At 37.5% G+C, this 20,693-nt stretch overlaps 2 protein-coding genes across 5 annotated transcripts in view; both read right to left on the reverse strand.

Moving 5' to 3' along the window:
• Window positions 1-1,945: 1,945 nt before the first annotated feature.
• cavin1a (caveolae associated protein 1a) lies at window positions 1,946-17,879 on the reverse strand. The gene is made up of 2 exons (XM_079878164.1): window positions 16,867-17,879; window positions 1,946-4,604 (listed from the first exon to the last, which is right to left on the reverse strand). Exons 1-2 carry the CDS (start codon window positions 17,440-17,442, stop codon window positions 3,843-3,845), a joined length of 1,338 nt encoding a protein of 445 aa, XP_079734290.1. The 5' UTR covers window positions 17,443-17,879; the 3' UTR covers window positions 1,946-3,842.
• Window positions 17,880-18,753: 874 nt separating this feature from the next.
• atp6v0a1a (ATPase H+ transporting V0 subunit a1a) overlaps window positions 18,754-20,693 on the reverse strand; it is a 36,136-nt gene continuing 34,196 nt past the window's right edge. For all 4 annotated transcript variants that reach the window (XM_079891569.1, XM_079891568.1, XM_079891567.1 and 1 more), the window contains 2 exons: window positions 20,387-20,558; window positions 18,754-19,871 (listed from right to left, as the gene is read on the reverse strand). In XM_079891569.1, coding sequence (XP_079747695.1) covers window positions 19,778-19,871; window positions 20,387-20,558 — 266 coding nt within the window. In that variant the 3' untranslated portion in view covers window positions 18,754-19,777. The remainder of the gene's footprint in view (window positions 19,872-20,386; window positions 20,559-20,693) is intronic.

The raw sequence follows: 20,693 nt of genomic DNA on the forward strand, positions 1-20,693 counted from the left end.
TAGACACGTGACTTTCAAATGAAAGATGGGTATCAAAGAGCACACCCAGGTTCCTAACCGACGACAAGGACTTGGCAGAGCAGCCATCGAGTGTTAGACAGTATTCTAGATTATTACGTGAGGAAATTTTTTGTCCAAAAATTAGAATCTCTGTTTTTTCAGAGTTAAGTAGTAATCAGCTATACATTCCGTTAATTTTGTGAATCGGTAAGTTTCATCAGGGTGTTAAGAAATATAGAGCTTTGTATCATCAGCATAACAGTGAAAACTAATGCCATGCTTCCTAATGATATCTCCCAAGGGTAGCATGTACAGAGTGAACAGCAACGGTCCTAGTACTGAGCCTTGTGGTACACCATACTGAACTTTTGATCGATAAGATGTCTTCATTTACTGCTACAAACTGATAACGGTCAGATAAGTATGATTTAAACCATGCTAATGCAATTCCACTAATGCCAACATAATTTTCGAGTCTAAAGAATGTTGTGGTCGATAGTGTCAAATGCAGCACTAAGATCAAGTAACACTAATAGAGAGATACAACCACGATCGGATGTTAAGAGCAAATCATTTGTGACTCTAATGAGAGCAGTCTCAGTACAATGGTACGGTCTAAATCCTGACTGAAAATCCTCGCAGATATCATTTCTTTCTAAAAAGGATAGTTGTGAAGATACTGCCTTTTCTAGTATATTTGACAGAAAGGGTAGATTCGAGATCGGCCTGTAATTGACTAATTCTGTAGGATCAAGTTGCGTTTTTTTAACAAGCGGTTTAATCATAGCCAGCTTAAAAGTTTTTGGTATGTATCCTAATGACAAAGATGAATTAATGATATTAAGAAGAGGATCTATAACCTCTGGAAGCATCTCTTTCAATAGCTTAGTCGGTATAGGGTCTAACATTCATGTTGTCGATTTAGATGATTTAACGAGTTCAGAAAAAGTGAAGGGGTGTCGTCCATCTTTTTTTACAGTCTATGGTCTACCACAGAATAACGATGGCAAAATATAAAAGGCGTTTATTTTAGACATTTTGAATTGACGTTAGAATGCTGGAGAAGTGACGTACTGTAATCTGGTGACTGTCGGTGCAGTGTGAATTGACCGTTCGCAAAGACCTGCCCTCTTTAATTACTGTTGCTATGTCCGACAAGCCACGGCGCTCTCACGCCACACCATGTTCTCACGCAGTGAAAAATACATCGCGTAGCAGAGAGGACACTGACAAGAGCCTCAGTTAAAGCTGCTCATGAACCGATCCTCTCTTCCTTCTAGTTAATTTATAGCATTAAATAAACATGAATGAACATAAGAAGAAATGTTGTTTTAAACACGGAAAGACGTCTGTCGCCACCTACTGGTGTAACGATGTAATTCATACAATCTTTATTTGAAATGTCAAGTTACATTTAAAAGGTAATTCGCTCTATTTTCACTACACACCGTTTTTCAAGTTCAACTTTCCTGACTGCTTTGTCGGGCAAAAATGGCGGATTCAGCGGATGGCGGGTTATGATTGGTCAGAACGCCTGTCAATCAAACTCCCTGCGAAGAGTCATTTGACCTTTAGTTTGGCTTTTGCTGTCTTCATGTCCAATATTTGCACATACATGTTCATGTATTTTTCAAAGTCCTAACACCGAATTGGAAAGAAAATGTTCTCATGACACTGCAGATTACTTGCTGGTAGGCTACAGCTTGATATTGTTGTGTGTGCAGTATCTGTACTGAACTATCAGTCAGTAGGCTTAGCCTGTGTCTGTTTTACCACTAAGTCCCTTTCATAGTCTTTGTTCACCATAATTTTCAATGCAGCTTTTCACTACTGCTCACCAAAGCAATATCACAGCAATGATGCAGTGTGCAGCTGCTGCTCACTCTCTGATAACTGTACATAGCTTGGTAGGGACAGAGAATGAAAAAAAGAGAGTGAAAAGATGGACACTTTTATTTGTTTATTAAAAGCAACCTACACCCAATCCATTTATACTGTCACACAATCTCACAAGGACAACAGTAGAGCCAATAAGTAGCTTCATTCAGACCATCACACCTTGAAAACTACTGCCCATATGTGCAATGAACACTGCAATAGCTGTGTATTTTCATAACAAGATCATAAATAGCATGATACAAAATGCAAGCTTTCAGTGTACAGTATTGTTTGTAAAAATTTGACTATTTATGCGATAATGTGGGTTGATTATCTGACATGAAGGCACTTATGAAAGATCAGTGACTGATCTGAATATTCAAATATTGAATAGAAATATGATATATTTCAATTTACTTAAGTAGGCTGAATTACACAGTTACGTGGATAGATCATAAGGGTAATCATATCAGTTTACTTTTTTTCCCCCAGTAACCCACATCAATAACCTTTTCCATAAGCTACGGTTTACCTAATACTGTATTTGTGTGTACATTTATATGAAAGACAAAAACAAATCTTGCTTTAAGCATGATAAAGGTTATATGTACAAACAAGGTAAACAGTCAAATTATTTCACCTCAGAATAAATAAAACTGAATTCTCAAAAGCAAAATTTTCAGAGACTGAAATTCTGCTTGATTTTACAGGTTTCTAAGAGCTTCTACTGACATTTACATACCTAGATCAAAGATCAAATTATGCCATCTCAAGATGCAGGTCTCAAATGCAGCAACTACAAGTCTTTTACATTAAGTCTGAATTAGAGAGTGAAGCATTTCATTACGCTCGGTTTCACAGACAAGGCTTAAACTAGTCCCAGACTAAAATGCATGTTTGAGCTGATTTGCACTGACAGATCTCAAAATAGTCAGTGCCATTGTTTTGCCTCAAGATGCACACCAGTAATGTTTTTTCAAAGGTAAGTTTATAAAAGCTATGTAAATGTCCTAATTGAACTACGGCCTAATCCTGGCTTAATCTAAGCTTTGTCTGTGAAACCGGGCCTTGAAGTTTGGATCATTAACGTCAGTGGCCAGACCACAAAATTCACCATAGTTCTTAATCTAAGTGATAAATAAAATCTTCAGTTTCAAAAGACAAAAAGTTAGTCGTCAGTTTATATTTGCAGTACTTTCTTTCCTTTTTTTGTTTTTTTACATTTAGTATGATTAGACTATCTTATAATTCACTTTCCCTCAAAACAATATTTCCATCTGACAACAGCTCTCTAGCACCTCAAAGTTTTCACTTCCAATTGCTTCCAATAGTTCATTCACGGCATTAAAGGCCAAAGCCCAGACATTCAACAAGACGCATTGGGCCTGCTAATAATTTATACTGTTGAAATCAGCAGCCGTCACATCACATGATAAAGAACACAGGGTGTTCATGAATAGGCACTTCAATATAAACATAATTGGCTGCAACCGGTAGCCTTGATAACAAATTAATAAGTTAATAACATCTAAATGCCATGAGAGTGTTTATGAAAATATTCTTCTGGAGCACAAACCTCCTAACATCCACATTTTCAGAAAATACTATAACATTCAGTTGTTTTGAAGATTTTAAATGTACATTGATCAAATTAAAAATTATGTTAACTTTAAATTTTTCCACACAATAAAAAGTGATCATTAGTCAATTTTAAAAACGGAAAATTAATGAAAACAAAATAGTAATAATAAAAAAAATAAGCAACCTTTGGGTTGAGGAGATACCAAGAAATAAAGCAAACCAAATGTTCATCAAAAGGTCGAAGCGACTCCACATTCATTTGCTCTTTAATCCTCCATCAAGCACATCTCAGTTCCCTACATCCCATCATCCTTATTTATCTCCAGACTTCCACACTCTTTTTCCCCCGTGTTGAACTTTTTCCAGGGCTTAACATACTGGACTTACTGGCCGGCCTTCTCCCTTGGCCTCACCGTCTCCTGGAACACCAGCCGTGAGTGATCAGCTGCCTCTAGCAAGGCCTCCATCTCTGGGCTGTCAATATTGACCAGTTCACCTTCCTCCACCTTTGACACTAGGCCTCCTTCCTGCACCACAAGCTCCTCCTGGAGCTCCTCATCCTGCTCCACCTCCTCCTCTTCCTCTTCCTCTTCCTCTTCCTCAGGCTCGGGTGTTGGTTCAGTCGCACCCCCACGGACCTTCTTGACGTGGAAGGTGAAGGGCGGCACACGGTAGGTGGTGGATTTGGAGCGGGCGTAGACAGTGTGGTCGGGTGTCAGTGTCTTCTTCATCTTCTCTCTGGAGCTACGGATCTTATTGCGGCGCTGGGTGTTAGGGGTCATCTTTGTTCCCAACTTATCCATCTTCTTGCTCAGGCTCTTCTTGGTCTTCTCAAGGTTCTCTCGGGTTCTCAGACGTGTTTTCTCCAGGTTCTCTTTCGTTCTCTGTCGGGTTTTTTCCAGGTTCTCCTTGGTCTTCTGCCTGGTCTTCTCCATCTGCTCCTTGCTGAAGGCCTTCTTCAGCTCGTCCATCTTCTGGAGGCCGCTGCGCTTGATGCGCTCAGCACGAGATTCCTCAATGATCTCCTCAACCTCCACTTCCTCTTCAGAGCCGTGTTCTTCCTCGCCTCCTTCAGTCAGCACCTGCTCTCCTTCCTCTTCTGCAGCCACTGGCTTCTTAGAGACCTTCACAGGTTTCACCTTGTCCTGAGAGAAGAGGTGAGAAATGTTAAGGAATTAAGATTAGATTAGACCAGGCAAATCAGAATATTCTTGAACTTCTAGATCTGAACATAAGCAGTTGATATTGAAGTGGGCATCAAAAGCACCATTTTATATAAAGTGAATCACAGAGCTGATCATTTTCACTTTCAGAACTGAATATAAAAAGCTAGTGTGTGCAAATATACATGTTTCATAATAGTGTACTCAGCCAGCAGGCTTTTTTCCTGTCCACAATGCTTAGGGATTTTGCGACACTTTTTAACAATGGCAAAAAAAATCTATTAAGTATTAATATTACTGTTGTTTTGTTATTTTACCGGTGTAGAATACATGTAGTCCTATATTACCTTGTATGCATGTATTGACATGGGATTATATTATTTATTGAAACAATTCATGTATCCGCTGACTATACACAATCCCTATTCTGACTTAAATTTGAACACTGAATTTCTTGTGAGAACCTAATCATCAGCTTAATAATTGTATTTAGGCTTCAACCAGTTGGACTTCTTTCGTCTCAAGACTTATAATAGCTCTATATTGTCACCCCTAAGCCTGTTCTTCACATGTTCGCATTGAGTCATTCAGTCCTCATTTGTCTCATGCAGATAGACCAACATTTAGAATTCAGGACATGCTATGACTTGTCTAAGTGCTGGGAGTGATAATCATTATGATTACATGGGTGAAGGAGCTTTTTAGTAAGATAATGAACTGATTTTTATGCATCAAGGATGAGAAGATGTCACTGAGATTCATTTGAACTGTGGGCCATTACTAAAATGATCCTGAGCCTAAAGACGACAAGTGCAGCACTCCCTCTATAGGGCACTGAAAATGCAGTGGTTTATGCATGTAAATTAAGAAATATGTTTGTTTGGTTTCAATTTTTCGTTATAAGCCTATACATGTATATTTTTTAACAATGTATAAATTAATATATACATAATGCATACATAGTTCTATTATTTGAAACAAAATGAAATGAGAAAAAGTATATATATATATATATATATATATATATATATATATATATATTTACAAATTTAGCTTGGTTGAGTGCTGTCAATTGATTTTAAAAAAAAAAAGACTAATTAATCATACTTTTTTCTTTAACCCTTAAACGCATACTTTAGTGACCTGGGACGTCATGCACTATCCTCCTCCTCGTTCATTTTTTAAAGTAAGACATCAACCTTCTTAGTATTCTTCAATCAATTCATTATAAACAATATAACATGAAAGAAATAATACATTTTTTGTCGACCTGAGGTGTGTAACAGTGTTCATATTGAATTTAATTTTGAATATCTAAATTAATGTAGAAACAACAAAAATATGGTATATTTTAAATAGTTGTTTAGTAGCATCTTTTTACTATATGAATGAATGCCATCATCACCGATACCATCCTGTGTGTATATAACATGTATAAATCATTTTTCTTGAAAAGTGTTCATTTATATTATTTATTCATTTAAGACAAATGCAACTCTTTGTTATTGTGTGGCTTAATTGTCTGCTGTGTATACTTTTAAACTCATGTAGGCCTAGTGCATAGCACAGGATCACCTATGAAGCAAAGTACCAAAGTCCTCTGACGGACTGAATAAATAAAAAGTTCAGTACTTTTTATTTCAGTCTTTCTTGCACATTCAACTAGGACTTTTTAAATAACCCAAGACAATCATGGGATTTGTCATCAAAATAGAATCCCAGAATTTTCCTACAACTGCTTGCAAATAAATAAAAAAACTCAATCAAGAACAAGCACACGCACACACACACACACACACACACATGCACGCACTCACACACAAAGCCATCTAACATTTGAGTGAGACAAGAAAACATATCTTAACCACAAACATCATTAAATGGGGATGTCAGTGGATATTTAAACAGGTCAACAAAACAACTAAACAAAACATGAAGAAGCGAAAAGATATTTCAATAGCCTACTTGGGGCAAAAAAATATATAATTCCACAACAAAGTGAACCGAATGTGTTCTACCCATAAAAATATGCTAAGCATATTGACACGGTCCCAACTCTCCATTCAGATTGTAAGTTGTCATATAATGTTATAAAGCATATGCTATTTGAAAGAGTTTTAACATGGCAGAATCTAGTATAACACACCCTCTGGTGGTCTAAAAAAGAATTGATGCTTTGTGTTTTGTTTAAGCCTAAACTAAAGTGGATCCAGGAGAGTTGCATAAAAACAGCACTCTCTGGATCTCCTGCAGTTTCCAAATAAATATTATATTATACCTGAATCTGTTCGTTTTTCAACCTCTAGCCCTGTGCCAATGGAAGTCCTCATAAACTTGCACGTGTCTCCTTATTGTGGAGGCTGAAGATGTGTGTGCGCTTATTTTAGTCAGCCTCATTCCCTGAACAGTGCTCATTCACACACTCCATAACCATCCATCACTATTCCCTCCTGCATCATAACAAGTAAATACTGATGCTGTGCACCCGGATCCACTGACTTGACTCACTGGCTACTCAGAGACAAGAGCTGGACGGAAGATCTGTAGATATTGTGCTATGTGTGAGAGACACCTAATAAACATCCAAGAGGAACTGCACAGTCTTAGATGAGAGCTTTACTTTATGCCTTGGCTGACTCTGGTGACGCCTTCAATCTGAGTTTAGCTACTGTTTGTCTCACAGTCATTTGCTATGTCAAAACAAACCATTTCTGTTTTTTGCTATCCAAAACAAATTGTCCTCATGTGAACCCCAGTTCGATAAACAGCCTAAATTTCCAGCACAAGCCAGAATGTAGAGGACCAGAGATGTTACACAATACTCAATCCAAACAGCCAAAGCCAACAGAGAGAGCTCAGTGTCAACACAGAGAACAAGTGAGAATATATGGAAACACTGGGGAGGAAATCACATAACTGGAAAGCCTTTTCTCCCCATAACAGTTTGCCCGACCACAACAAATTCCAGTAACGTGTTGGCGAGTAAAGGCGAGTTTTTTAAAGGGAATACCGAATGGATATTATTTATTAATAGTCTGCATGTCCACCGCATTAGAAAGGTCAAGATCCACCCGTAAACATGAAAGTAAATTATAAAGTAATTTGTGTTTTCAACACTGACTATTCTAAAAATCTGACAGTTTTGCTTATTGTACACTTGCAATTAAAGTACTGGTAAAATACCTGAACCAGAATATATTTAAATTAAATAAAAATAATATAAATATTATTTTTAATGTATATTATTAAAATGAAACAATTATTGAATCAGTATATTTTATACAGCAGTGATTATTTTCATAGCTAAATAAAAAAAAAAAAAAGAGCTCGTATTAAAACTGTGAATGTTAAAATAATTACAGTGCAGAAAAGAACAGTTGGCAGAGATTAGTTGACAATTGTCATGACTTCTCTCATAAAACAAACTCCAAACAAAGTTCTCAACAAAAAGATTATTAACATTGATTATATGATGATGAACTGAGCAGTAAATTCAGGAAACCAAGGCATCTTCTCATTGATTTCTATTCAAACGTACGTTCTCTACCATCCCAAGATGGCAGAGCCGTTGAAGAAATGCAGCATCTATCTCTCTTCGCTTAGCAAGCACCTTTTAATGCAGCAAACCATTGTCAGAATAATTGAAATCATTACATGATTTCTTACCAAAAAGAAATATGAAAGTTCATACTGCATATTATCTTCGTTATACCGAGGCCACAAGTCAAATGCTAAAAACCACATTAATGTGTACAGTAAAGTACACTTTAAGACAGATTCTTGTAAAAATAATTTAATTATTGTAAATATAACAATTTTATTAAGTCTAAAGTTGAGTCTGTGGGCACAGAGCTAAAACCTGAGCCCAAAATTAACACTTACCAAGCCCCAAATACTAGTAAAATTTGCCGTTGGTGTGTAAATAAAATGTTTGCCAGTTGACACATATAATAACTAGCACTAACGGGATGCAAGCCGCTCTTTTTTTATTTTTTGTACTTTTTTTACTGTCACATATTTTATTTCATTTATGTATCATTAAAAAGCTTAAGACTCAAAATTCATCTTTTGAAAACTGTTTTGAAACTGGACATTGCTTTACTGAAATGGTACTTTAATTGTGTACCCAGTACTCAATGGTACCCAGTGGGCTCCTCCCCCTGGTATTTTATAATAATAAAAAAATCTAATCTTGGCAAAACACATATTGTTGGAAAGGTCTGAGTTTCAAGGTTCCATATTTGCCCCCTGTTTTGTGATAGAAGTGATATTGTGACAGAAATGTATTAGATTGTCACAGGGTAAGGCATCAAAAAAATCCTTTTTTGGGTGTCACCCGGTGGCTATTTTTGGTACAGCACTTAAACAAAATCTCATGGGAACTTTAATATTTGTGATATCAACTTCAAATTTGGAACACAACTTGGTAAGACAATTGGATTTTAATTTATTGCATTCATTAGGTCTGTAGCAAAGCATTCATGAATTACAACCATTGAATAGTTTGACCATTAAAACTGTGACAGTTACGACTAAAACCGTATGTGACCAGCAAAATTCCAATATTTTTTTTGTTGTTATATTTTGTGACAGATAAAGCTAGAAGTAACTGCACTATTTCCACTACAATGCAAGGAAAGTGTCTATTTAATTCCATCGTCTTGCAGTTTCATTGCTGGTAAGAAATATGTATGGCCAGTACATTTTCTCAATTCACTCACCATTAGCAGCCAAAAAGTTCAAATACAGTAACCATAAACAGCACATTAATGCTGCTGCCAGTGTGTCTGGTGCTGAATAATACCCTGAAACTCCTGCTCAAAAGCTCTGTGCAAAAAAGAACGACAACCCACACTGTATATATAGACGGGTCCCTGTACTAACCCCCTAAAAGAGGCAAACAATTACACAGATTAACAGCTATCTGTGGACCAATGCACCATGACAACCGTTACCAAGACAGCGGCAAAAACAGTTGGTGGTTTGCATGACATATCCAGCTAAACAAAATCAGCCGGTGACGGGTTGATAACAGCTGTGTATGTGTGTGATGTTGAAAGGCATGTTAAGGTTGAGACACTGAGCAGCTGTTGAGTTCTGTTGGATTCAGAACAGCAGCTGTGCAGCAGAACGCCCTCTGAGAACGTGAAACAACCATGAGTTTAGTATGGGTTTCATCATGACAGGTATTACAAAAATATCAGCTCTCTATCTTACATAAGAGTCAAGATCCGTGTTTTGTCAGTCAGGACACCACATGCACTTGTTTTTCTAGGGGCCAAGACAGCATTAACAAATGAATCCAAAAGTCACAACACTGCTCTATAGGATTCTGTCTCTCATTGGCTGAAGGCTATATTAAACTACTCCGGCTGAAACAGGAGCCAGCGGCTGTTTTCGTGCTTCTGTATCTGACAGCTTCATAATGTCAAAAAGATAAAGGCTTTTCACCTAATAACCTCCTTTACCAACCTGTTTGTAATACATATATCCTTGCACACACATTAAATATACATGATCAACAGTTCTACTTGTAATCACTGCATTTGCTGCCACCATGACACAGTATAATTGGAATAGAATGATTCCTAATTCAGGTTTATTAAAGCTGAAGGTGAGTCTTATCTTCAGATTTTAGAAGTGCATTTCGACTGTGTCTGGCTCGGGCGCTACAGTATCAAGTGTTGCTCCGTCTTCATCTGCAGCCCAGCCCATGCAAGCGATATGAAAGTATGTAGTAATTCCAGGACCTGGGAAAGCACACCTACGGTTATCATTTCCTGTATATCTCATATATGACATATTATCTAACATGTTAAAAAAATAAAAGTGACCAGTGACCATCTCTTCTGACGGTTAAAACACACATACACACACACACACTCACACACACCCACACACACCCACACACACCCACACACACACACACACACACGGGTGGCAACTCATGCCTCATTTATCCTCAGCCCATTCATCACGCATCACATTCTGGCCTGGACTAACACGCAATACGCAGTCTACGTACACACACACGCTCACTCTGAACACACACTGCTGTCTGGGTAAATATGATACCCTGAATTCAGTGCAAAAATAGAGCAGAGGCCAACAGTAACGCTGGAGATCACCAAACCCCTATAAGTCACAACCACACCTCATCATCTCCCGCCTAGCAAACCACTATCCAACAAACGCCTCTTAGCATTTAACATTTTCTTACCAGACTGCAATAGAAATGAATGGAAGCCCACCACATAAGATCACGCTTTTGAAAATCTGAATTATTATGCTATAAAAACTTAAACTTAAAAAGTCACAATTATGACACAGGAATTTTTTTATGATTAATCAAAGCATGATTTTTTTTGTTTTGTTTAATGTAGTGGAAATGAGCTTCACTAGAAATTACACTCCTGTTACAATATCACTATGTGCACGAGCAAGCTAATACGACTCAGTTGATGTGTGTCCCAAAAATAGTACGTTTTGACATGCATGTTCACCGCAGGTGCAGAGCTGCAAATGGAAATAACATTTTAAACAATGCAATGAAAATGTATTTACATGAGGGGCTGGTACTGAGACAACGTAAAGGTCAGTGGCCGTATTTCCCCCCCCCCCAAGAACTTAATGGAGTTCTACTTGTGCCTGTAATTACTATTCTGGTACTGACTTACTACATTTCTGAGAATAATGTCAATGTCAGTTCTGAATAAATCAATTAAAATGTCCACTTATTTATACCATAGGAAATATTGAATGTGTGTACCCTCTCTCTCAACACACACACACACACACACACACACACACACACACACACACACACAGGAGTCCAGTTTTACAGGGGTAATTTATGACCTCAGGGATCTGTGATTAGATATCTGATAAATGCCAGTAGTGTAACCTGCTGCTTGAGTGGACATTCCATCAGAGAAGATTGAAACTTAAACTTCATGAGCAATTAAATCCACACACACACACACACACACACACACACACACACACACAGACTCATACGCTACTGTTCGAATGTTTGGGGTCAGGAAGATTTTTACTGTTTTTCAAAGTCTCACCAAGACTGCATTTATTTGATCAAAATACAGTAAAAACTGTAATATTGTGAAATATATCATATCAATTTAAAATAAGCCGGGCCAACAAAAACAAGAAAGAAAGAAAAAAAGTCGCTGTTTGGATGTAAATAGGATTTAGATGAATCTTGACATTGTCATTCTGGAATATGGCCATGATGTGTCTTCCTATATGAATAATTAAGAAATGAAAAGCTATCAATTAGGATTAGAAGAACTGTTGCCAAACATATTACATGCTAGAAACATAATAATCACAGCAATAATGATCAAGTCATAGACTCTTAAGCATTTGTCTATTTAAATTTTGCAACTTTTTTTGGCCGGGCAGTGTATGTTCATTCATGTGATGGCAAAGCGGTCATTTCTCCAGTCTTCAGTGTCACATGATCCTTCAGAAATCATTCTAATATGATGATTTGATGCTCAAGAAACATTGCTTTTTATGTTGAAAACAGCTTGCTCGGAAACTGCTATATTTTTTTCATGACACTTTGATGGATAGAAAGTTCAAAAGAACAGCATTTACTTAAATAGAAACCTTTTGTAACATTATAAACATCTTTGATTAATTCAACGTATTACTATTATTTTTTTAAATCTTACTGATCCCAAACTTTTAAAAGGTAGTGTATACAGTGTCCATTGTCTGTGATAACAGTGAAAATATTTTTTTTTACCCTAGAAATAAATAATATTATTGTAGTAAAACCAATAAAAAAAATGTATAAAATTAATACATTAAATAAGTGTAAATATACATAAATTAATAATAAAAAAAAAAAATGTAACAGTAAAACACAAGATGCTCTTTGTATCATTTTCATATGTATCATGATCATCAGATTTTAAACTCGTGGAGTTTATGCAATTTGAGCGCATACTAAATTATATTTGATTTACAAATTCAGTGTCAATTGTTATATTTTATTTTCACTGTATGTACAAGGGCACATTTGCCTACTGGTAAACAAATATGCATATCTACTTATGCATGCATGCAATTATAATATTTGAATATTTACATTAACTCTATATTAAATAAAATATGAATAAAACCGAATACGTCTCATGTTTTTCAGCTAATGTGAATTTCTGAGTTTGCTCATGAAAGATACACATGAAGCATTCTTTGCATGTGATCCATAGATCTTCTCTGATTATCCCTAACAGACCATAATGATCCTCATTATCATCTGCCTGGAGAAATGATGGGAAAGAGGGGCACAAGCCAACAGAACACTTTACAAATATACCAATAAATGACCTCACTGACTCATCTTCCATCTTTCAGTTAAAAACATTAGAGAGCAGTTACATCACCAGTGTTCCCCGCGCTGGAAGGAAACGACTCGTTAGTGAGGCTAAATGCAGTAACGCTGGTGTAGAGTCAAGTGCTGGAACACACCGAACCTCATCCTGACTACATGTTACACTTTAGACGCTTCTGTTTCACTGCAATGATGTCAGATCACTGGCTGAAAGCTATAACGACACATTCACTGGCACACAATGACATCTGTGGATTTCAAAGAGTCATTAAACATAATTATATAACGGAGAAATATTTAATACCATCCACTGCACTGTCAATCACACTGCTATGAGGAAACCATTTAGGCGACCATGACTGATATCATGCTAATTTATTGTATTTAATACTGTAAAATGTACTAATTCATATTATTTAAAATGGTATATTAGCAAATGACTTATTGGATCTCTGACAAAGCTCGTTGCAAATGTCCGGCGGTAGGCCTACTTCTAAAACTGAAAGGTTCTCTGACGGTACGGTAGTGTCATTATCATATCCTTGCAGACATTACCGAATTCTGCACTATAATTAGAATGTAAGGGACAGTTTCGAGGGGGATGGGGGTCTCAGAGGGAGTCTCTCTGCGATCCAGCACGCTCTGAACACATTTAATACACAGTCCAGCTTGCTTGCACAAGACTCTCTTCACAGTGAAATGCTTTACCCTACACACTGATCTAGCACTTCAGTAAAACACTAAAGATAGAATCTTTTCACATATGAAGTGTCTGGTGCTATTTTCGGAGCTGTTACACAAAATATTAAAGTAATACTTTCTGTTGACTAGAAGTAACTTTTTAAGTGCATCAACTTATTCTTCTAACCCTACCAGTATATACTCTAATGATACTCTAATGATGAATGTACAGGCCTACTCTACATAGACATGTAGGTGCAACGTTACTTATAATCAGTAGAATGTGTTAAAGAGACACCAATATTTCAGCACATAAACATTTGCTAACCTTATTCACTTATTGCTAAAAGAACCTTAGTTCCACAATTTAGAAAACCAAACACTAAATGTTATGAAATAGCACTGCCAGGATTGGCTATTTAAATTATGGCATGGCCATTATTTTCCGGTCAAACACACCTCATGTCTATGTAAATTAAACTTATAAAGCTTTAATGCTAAAAAAAAAAAAAATGAAAAAAAAATGGTGCAGGATTTACTTGAGAAACAATTTTACTCAGAAATTGCTAGTAAAAAAAAAAAAAAAAAAACGGCAAGTAACTGACAGATTGAGACGGATTGAAATACAATTTTTTAGTAAAACATACATAATATTTGTGTTATTTACAATTTGTAAAAAATTGACTTATATTATATATTAGTATTATGCAAATTGAGCAGTTACCTGATTTGACATTCAAATAATGAAGCTTGCTCTTCCTTGTCAATTCCCCTCATGAGTAAACTAAACATAGAGATGTTCATGTAGAAAACTCTTTCATATTCTATTGAAGTACAGTAAGTTCAGTTATGATAAATAGTGTGAGTGTAAACCATATTGCATTGAAAGATATCAGACATCAGACTGGGGTGTATGATAATACTCAAATCTGCAGAAATCAGCAAATCTATCTTAAATTACAGCAGGATTATAATTCTATGGACGGGTAAACAGCAGTTAAGCAGAAGATATAGCCGAAATATAAATCTTAATGTCTTCATTCTATACCCTCAAACACCTGCCAACTATCTTCTGCCAAAGCCAACTATATCACACACCAGAGAGAGAGAGAGAGAGAGAGAGAGAGAGAGAGAGAGAGAGAGAGAGAGAGAGAGAGAGAGAGAGAGAGAGAGAGAGAGAGAGAGAGACATTAAGGAAAAAGTATAGGCATTCTCTTTCTGCAGGCAGTGTACAATTACCTTTTCTATTTTTCCAGTAAGCACATTTACGTTGCTTAGACATCTGTGAAAGAGTGCAGTGCATCATCTGGAAAGCATTGCAGTCTATTATAAGCATTATATTTGTGAATAATCTATAATAATATTATAAACCTCTTCATCCTAATAGACTGCTCAAAACTTTGAGCGAAGAAGAATTATAATACATTTATTCAGCAAGAATGCATTAAATTAATCAAAAGTAACATTAAAAACTTAAAAATTATGTGTCAAATAAATGCTGTAAGAAATGTTTCTTGAGCATCAAATCAGCACAATAGAATGATTTCTGAAGGATCATGTGACACTGAAGACTGGAGTAATGATGCTGAAAATTCAGCTTCACATCAATAAATTACATTTTAAAATACATCAAAATAGAAAACACTTATTTACTCTGTAACAATATTTCAAAGTATTACGATTTTACTGTATGATCCAATAAATGCAGCCTTAGTGAGCATAAGAGACTTCTTTTAAAACATGCTTTTTCACTACATCTCTCTGCCGTGTGGTGTGTGTGCTCTTTTGAGCTGTATTACATTTCTATAAAGTTCAGCTAGTTTTGACATGCATGTAGTATTTGCAGTATACTCATGGAAGGTGCTGACCCAGCATTTTTCAGCGGTTGCTGTGATGTGAGACCGGAACCTTTGAAGGTTCACTTAGGAGTGAACTGACACTTTATGATACTGAGTGGGGAATTCAAGGCCAAGCCTTGCAAAGGAATCCATGTGTACTCCATAAGAAACCTGGGAAAGAGGATTGCAAATACACTCATGCAGCAGACCAAAGCAAAACAACATGAACATGCTTAAAACACTTAACTGAAGTGTTTAATTGTGTTATAAAAAGCTAACTCCAAGGTAACAATTTAAGGTCAAGATATAGATTAAGGGCGTTTTCACACCTGAAAGTCCGCACCAAGGTCCGAACCAAAGTTCATGTTTCGATACGTTTTATACATTCGGTAAGTTTTGGTTTGGTTTCACATTGCAATTATGCGAGCGCACTAAAGAACTTTACATGACGTACTTGCGTCCTGTCGTCATCATCTATGTGGGCTGCATCTTGACATTGATTGGTTTGTAAATGGACGTGCGTCTGACGTCAGCGTGTTGTCAATTCGGCGGGTAACTTTGATAAGAATGAATGAACAGACTCATATCGTTGCCACTATACTGTTATTATTATGGCATAACTCCCTGCAGCACCAACTATACTCGAGGCTAGTTCAAATTCGCCAAATGAACGTCCTCGTTGTGCGAACATTTTATTGTCGCCGGCAGGAAAGGAGGGGAAGAAGCAATCCTGCGAGAACCACCGGAACTTCCTGTAAATGGCCTGAAAGTCCGAACCATACAGAAAATGCTTTCACACAAGAAACTAACCAAACCTTTGTTCAGTTTGATCCGGACCGAGACTACCTCTTTTCGTTTGACCAAATTTCGTCTGTTTGGTCCGGGGGGTTTCACACCTGTAATTTTGATTCGGATCAAACTGAAAAGTCTGAAAATCCGGACCAAACAAGGTAAGTGTGAAAGGGCCCCAAGGAACATATGGTGGTCTAAGGCACTGCCATATTTACTATGACAAACAATGTGCCCATGGCTAGTTTCTCCAGCTGTTCTAAAAAATGGGTTACCTACTAGAACAGTGAGGAAAAGACCACAGATCAGCTGGACTCAAGCTTTTATAACCAATCAGAATTAGTTCCAGTTCCACAATCAGAAGGTACCCCTTTGGTTAGAGTTGAGAATGGTAACAAAAATGCTTTAAGTTCAAACCCTGCAAGAAGGGATCCATGCAGATGAACAAGTCAAGTAATTCCAGGTTGCTCAAGGGTTCCTTTAAGTCACTTTGAAAGCAAGTATGTGCTAAAAGACTAATTAGTACCCATTAGTTAAGACAAATGAAAGGAGATGGAATGCACTCCTTACTCACCTGGAAGATGAGCACTTTGAAGTTCTTCCTCTTGAGGAGCTCGTGTTCATTGTTCTCTAGTTTTTTGATCTGTCCCACTTGCTTCTCCAGGTCCGTTCGCACGCTCTTCACGTTGACGTTCACCTTTCGCACCTTGTCCAGGAGCTTGTTGACTGTCCCGGCCGTTCCAACGTGACTCTTCGCCAGCTTGGCTAGCTCCGTCTGGATGCTGCTCATGTTCTTCTCCATGGTCTCCTGCTTGGCCTCGAGACCTGTCTGAGTGTGCTGGATCTGGTCCACCACACCTATGATTTTGTCTAGGAGTGCCAGGACCAACATGCCGGTAGCCTGGGCCTCAGACTTCTCGGACTCACCAGTGCCACCTCCATCGAGTCCCGGCCCCAACACCAGGTCCACCTCTTTCGCTGGGTCACCATCATCATCATCATCATCATCGCCTCGTTTTGATTTGAACACTTTGGTTGTCGTGGCAGGTTTGGTGGAAGCCGGCACCAAGGCGACCTCCTCATCATCATCATCATCATCAGAGATTTCGGCGAAGATGGCACGCTCCAGTTTGAAGTCTGTGTCGGCCATGGCTCGGTTTCAAGTATACACTGATGAATACGCACAGAAGCTTACTTGCAGACAGAAAGCAGAATCACACACACACTTGGCTCGGTGCGAAAGAATGCAGTCCCAGGGTAAAAATAAAGCACTAAAAAAAGACTTGAATGACAGTAGACACCCAATGATGACTCCAACTTGCAGGCAACAACCTTCGGCAACTCTTCAAAACTTTTCTTGACTACTTTGAACCAATCTTTTAACAAGTCTTACACCTGTACTATCTACTACCACTACGTACTACTCTCTAGGTTTGCTAGAATGCCTCAAACTTTTCCTGCCTTCCTCTTTCCCTCGTCTACTCTGGGACGTCAGCCAGTCGGTGGAAACAGACTCTCTTCTCCAAGGTGTGTGCGAGTGTGCATGTGGTAAGGAAGAGTGTGTGACCACAGCTCCCTGTGAATCCCGCCCGTCAGGTCTTCCCTTTCCCTCTTCAGTCCAGCCCCCAACCAAGATCACTTACTGTAAGGTCACACCCACACTGACCCTTTAAGGGGAGTCTCCACCCTCCCAATAGAGCCTGGCAAAGGACACACATACACATACACATACCCACCCACTCACTCACTCACTCATTGATGCAAGGGTATGAGACAAACAGCTCAAATTGATCCATGAGTCATTAAAGCGTAAACCTGATCCTGAAAATTACGATCAAAGATATGTGTTATTGGAATCACCATAGGAATTACAATAAATGAGGTAGATAGGACGCACTTGTAATCGTAGCACAATCATGTTTTAAACTTTGTGTTCCAAGAGTGTTGATATTTAGTCCAACAGCACTGGACGTTACCGTTTTTATCGCTCTGCTCACATTTGCAAAGTTCCAGACCAGAGTATGCAAGCAGTGTGGATTAGTGGTCTGATTTTTGACTGTTTTTTTTAATGTTCGAAGTTTGCGGATTTTCCTTTCTAGCAAGTAGGAGTGATTACAGAATGCTTTAAGAAGGGAGAGGGGAAACTGCTGTTGCTCCACTTACACAAAGCTTGTAGCATTTGTTAAAGTATTTTTGTTTGCAGAGAAAAAGAAAATAGACTAGACAAAACTGGTCAAAATTTGTCTGAAATGTAATTAAGCAATTTCACAATCAGAGTATCGGTACTGTTGTTCCAAATATCAGCTCGGCTGGCATGAAACTGCAGCTGACTCTTAAAAAAAAAAATCATGCCCTATATTATCAATAATGATTATTATATTAATTTTATTATACATTTAGACATGATTTATCAACAGATCTTTTCTCACACGCATACAAAAAAGAAAAACAAAATCTCAAGTTCATATCCAGTCCTTCTTTATTGACAAAAAACAGACAATCACAGCTTCACTGGCTGTTTTTACTTGGTATAGTTAATTTCTCCAAGACTAAATGGACTGCCTCTGACATCTAGCAAGCAAACACGTTTCCTTCAAGAGCCATTGCATGTGCATGTTGTAAACTCAATTATAAACAACAATCAAAAAACCCGGAACTGGGCACTGCAGCGAACAGATTCATACGGTTAACATAGCTTAGATGTGTATTTGCCTTTAATTGTCCAAAGACAACAGCAAAATAAACACAAAAAACCCAGCAACTAAAATATAACTACTCTTTACTTGTGTTTGCAAGTGAAAGAGGAATGAAAAGATCTGCAATAAATCTGGCTATTCTGGGGGATTATTTACAACTATTATTCTGATATGCTTTATGAGGAAATCCTCCTCTATGCATGACAGAAGATTATAAAATGGCATACAATGAAGCTTGTTTTGCTGCATTTGAAATTAGGTCCCTTTGTTTGAGAACTCTTTTAGAAATGTGTTTAACAAAGGATAAAAGATACATAAAAAAAAAAAAAAAACTAATAATTTAACAGACTGGGAAAAAAATATCAGAAATAGACAAAATCTTCACCTGTGCTATAATGGTAGGGAAACTTTAATGATATTTGATTAAAGAGTATGTACACATTTATGAGGCTTTTACGACAAAAAACAAGCTGTTCATTCTCCTGTGTGCTGTATGGTAACAGCACTTGAGTTTGTATTATTACATTATCAAGTATTTAAGAGTAATGAAATCATTGCAAATGTGTTATGCAGTTCTAGCTCACGATTATTTTCAGCTCAGCTTCTACTAAATATTTCTAACTTACTTGAAATTTATTCCATTAATGTCCTGATGTAGAACACCTGAGAAATGTAGAGCCTTACAAAGTCACAGTGTTCACACAAATCATAAAATCTCACACATGATCTGATTGGCTCCTGTTGTTTAGAGGTGTGGCAGTTGGGAAAAGGAGAGAATGTGGGTGTGGTTTAGTCTTCAAACTTGCCCTCCAGAATGCTGTCAAAAGTGAAAGGCATGAACTTGAAGCCTTGTCCAGTGTAGAATTTATTCTGAAACTCCACCCTACAGAAATAAAGTGGGAAACAAAGTCAGTGAATTACAGTTCTAGCACATTTCAATTGAGCTGTCAGTGTCCAAAAGAGAGTGCCATTTACAATTACTTATTCAGTTCGGTTTTAAAACATGGACTTACTAAAGATTTGGTTGGTAACTTTCCAGGGAGTGAATTTGGTTGTAGAATAGAGTTCTCACACATGCAAATAATTAAACTTTGTGTGTACAGAATAAGACTAAGCACTCAAAAGAATCAATACAACGGTATTTTTACTGCAGTGTGCATGTAACCATTGATAGGGGGCAACAAAGAGTCATCTGCTCTTAAAATGGTTTAACTGTAATTTATAAAGGCAAGCAAAGTGTGTGTGTGTGTGTGTGTGTGTGTGTGTGTGTGTGTGTGTGTGTGTGTGTGTGTGTGTGTGTGTGTGTGTGTGTGTGTGTGTGTGTGTGTGTGTGTGTGTGTGTGTGTGTGTGTGTGTGTGTGTGTGTGTGTGTGTGTGTGTGTGTGTGTGTGTACTTACCAGTGCAATCTAAGAGCATGAAGGAAGGCAGATAGGCCTTCCATGATCAACAGAATACACACTGTCAGTGTAGCAAAGAAGGCAAAGATGATTGACAGGACCAAGAATCCACCAAAATTCTTAGAAGAGAGGCCCATGTGCATCACCATTGACCACAAGACCTCAGAGAGCTCTGTAAGAAAAAAGAAACACATTTTAAGAAAAACCTTGTAAACAATTACTTTATTTCTCCACATTGCATATTGAGAGGAAAAGCATGTAAGTACATTTTTAGAGGGTTCCCATTCATGACTTGTTGGAATGGGAT

The sequence above is a fragment of the Squalius cephalus genome, assembly GCF_949319135.1.
Source record: "Squalius cephalus genome assembly, chromosome: 1".
In the NCBI taxonomy this organism is placed as follows: domain Eukaryota; kingdom Metazoa; phylum Chordata; class Actinopteri; order Cypriniformes; family Leuciscidae; genus Squalius; species Squalius cephalus.

What these genes read in the sequence shown, in the direction of transcription:
- cavin1a (XM_079878164.1), bottom strand. Translation starts at nt 17,442, where the DNA reads ATGGCCGACACAGACTTCAAACTGGAGCGTGCCATCTTCGCCGAAATC. An exon ending in TCAAAGTGCTCATCTTCCAG is followed by an intron (nt 4,605 to 16,866) that starts GTGAGTAAGGAG and finishes CTCTTCTCTCAG; the next exon opens with GACAAGGTGAAACCTGTGAA.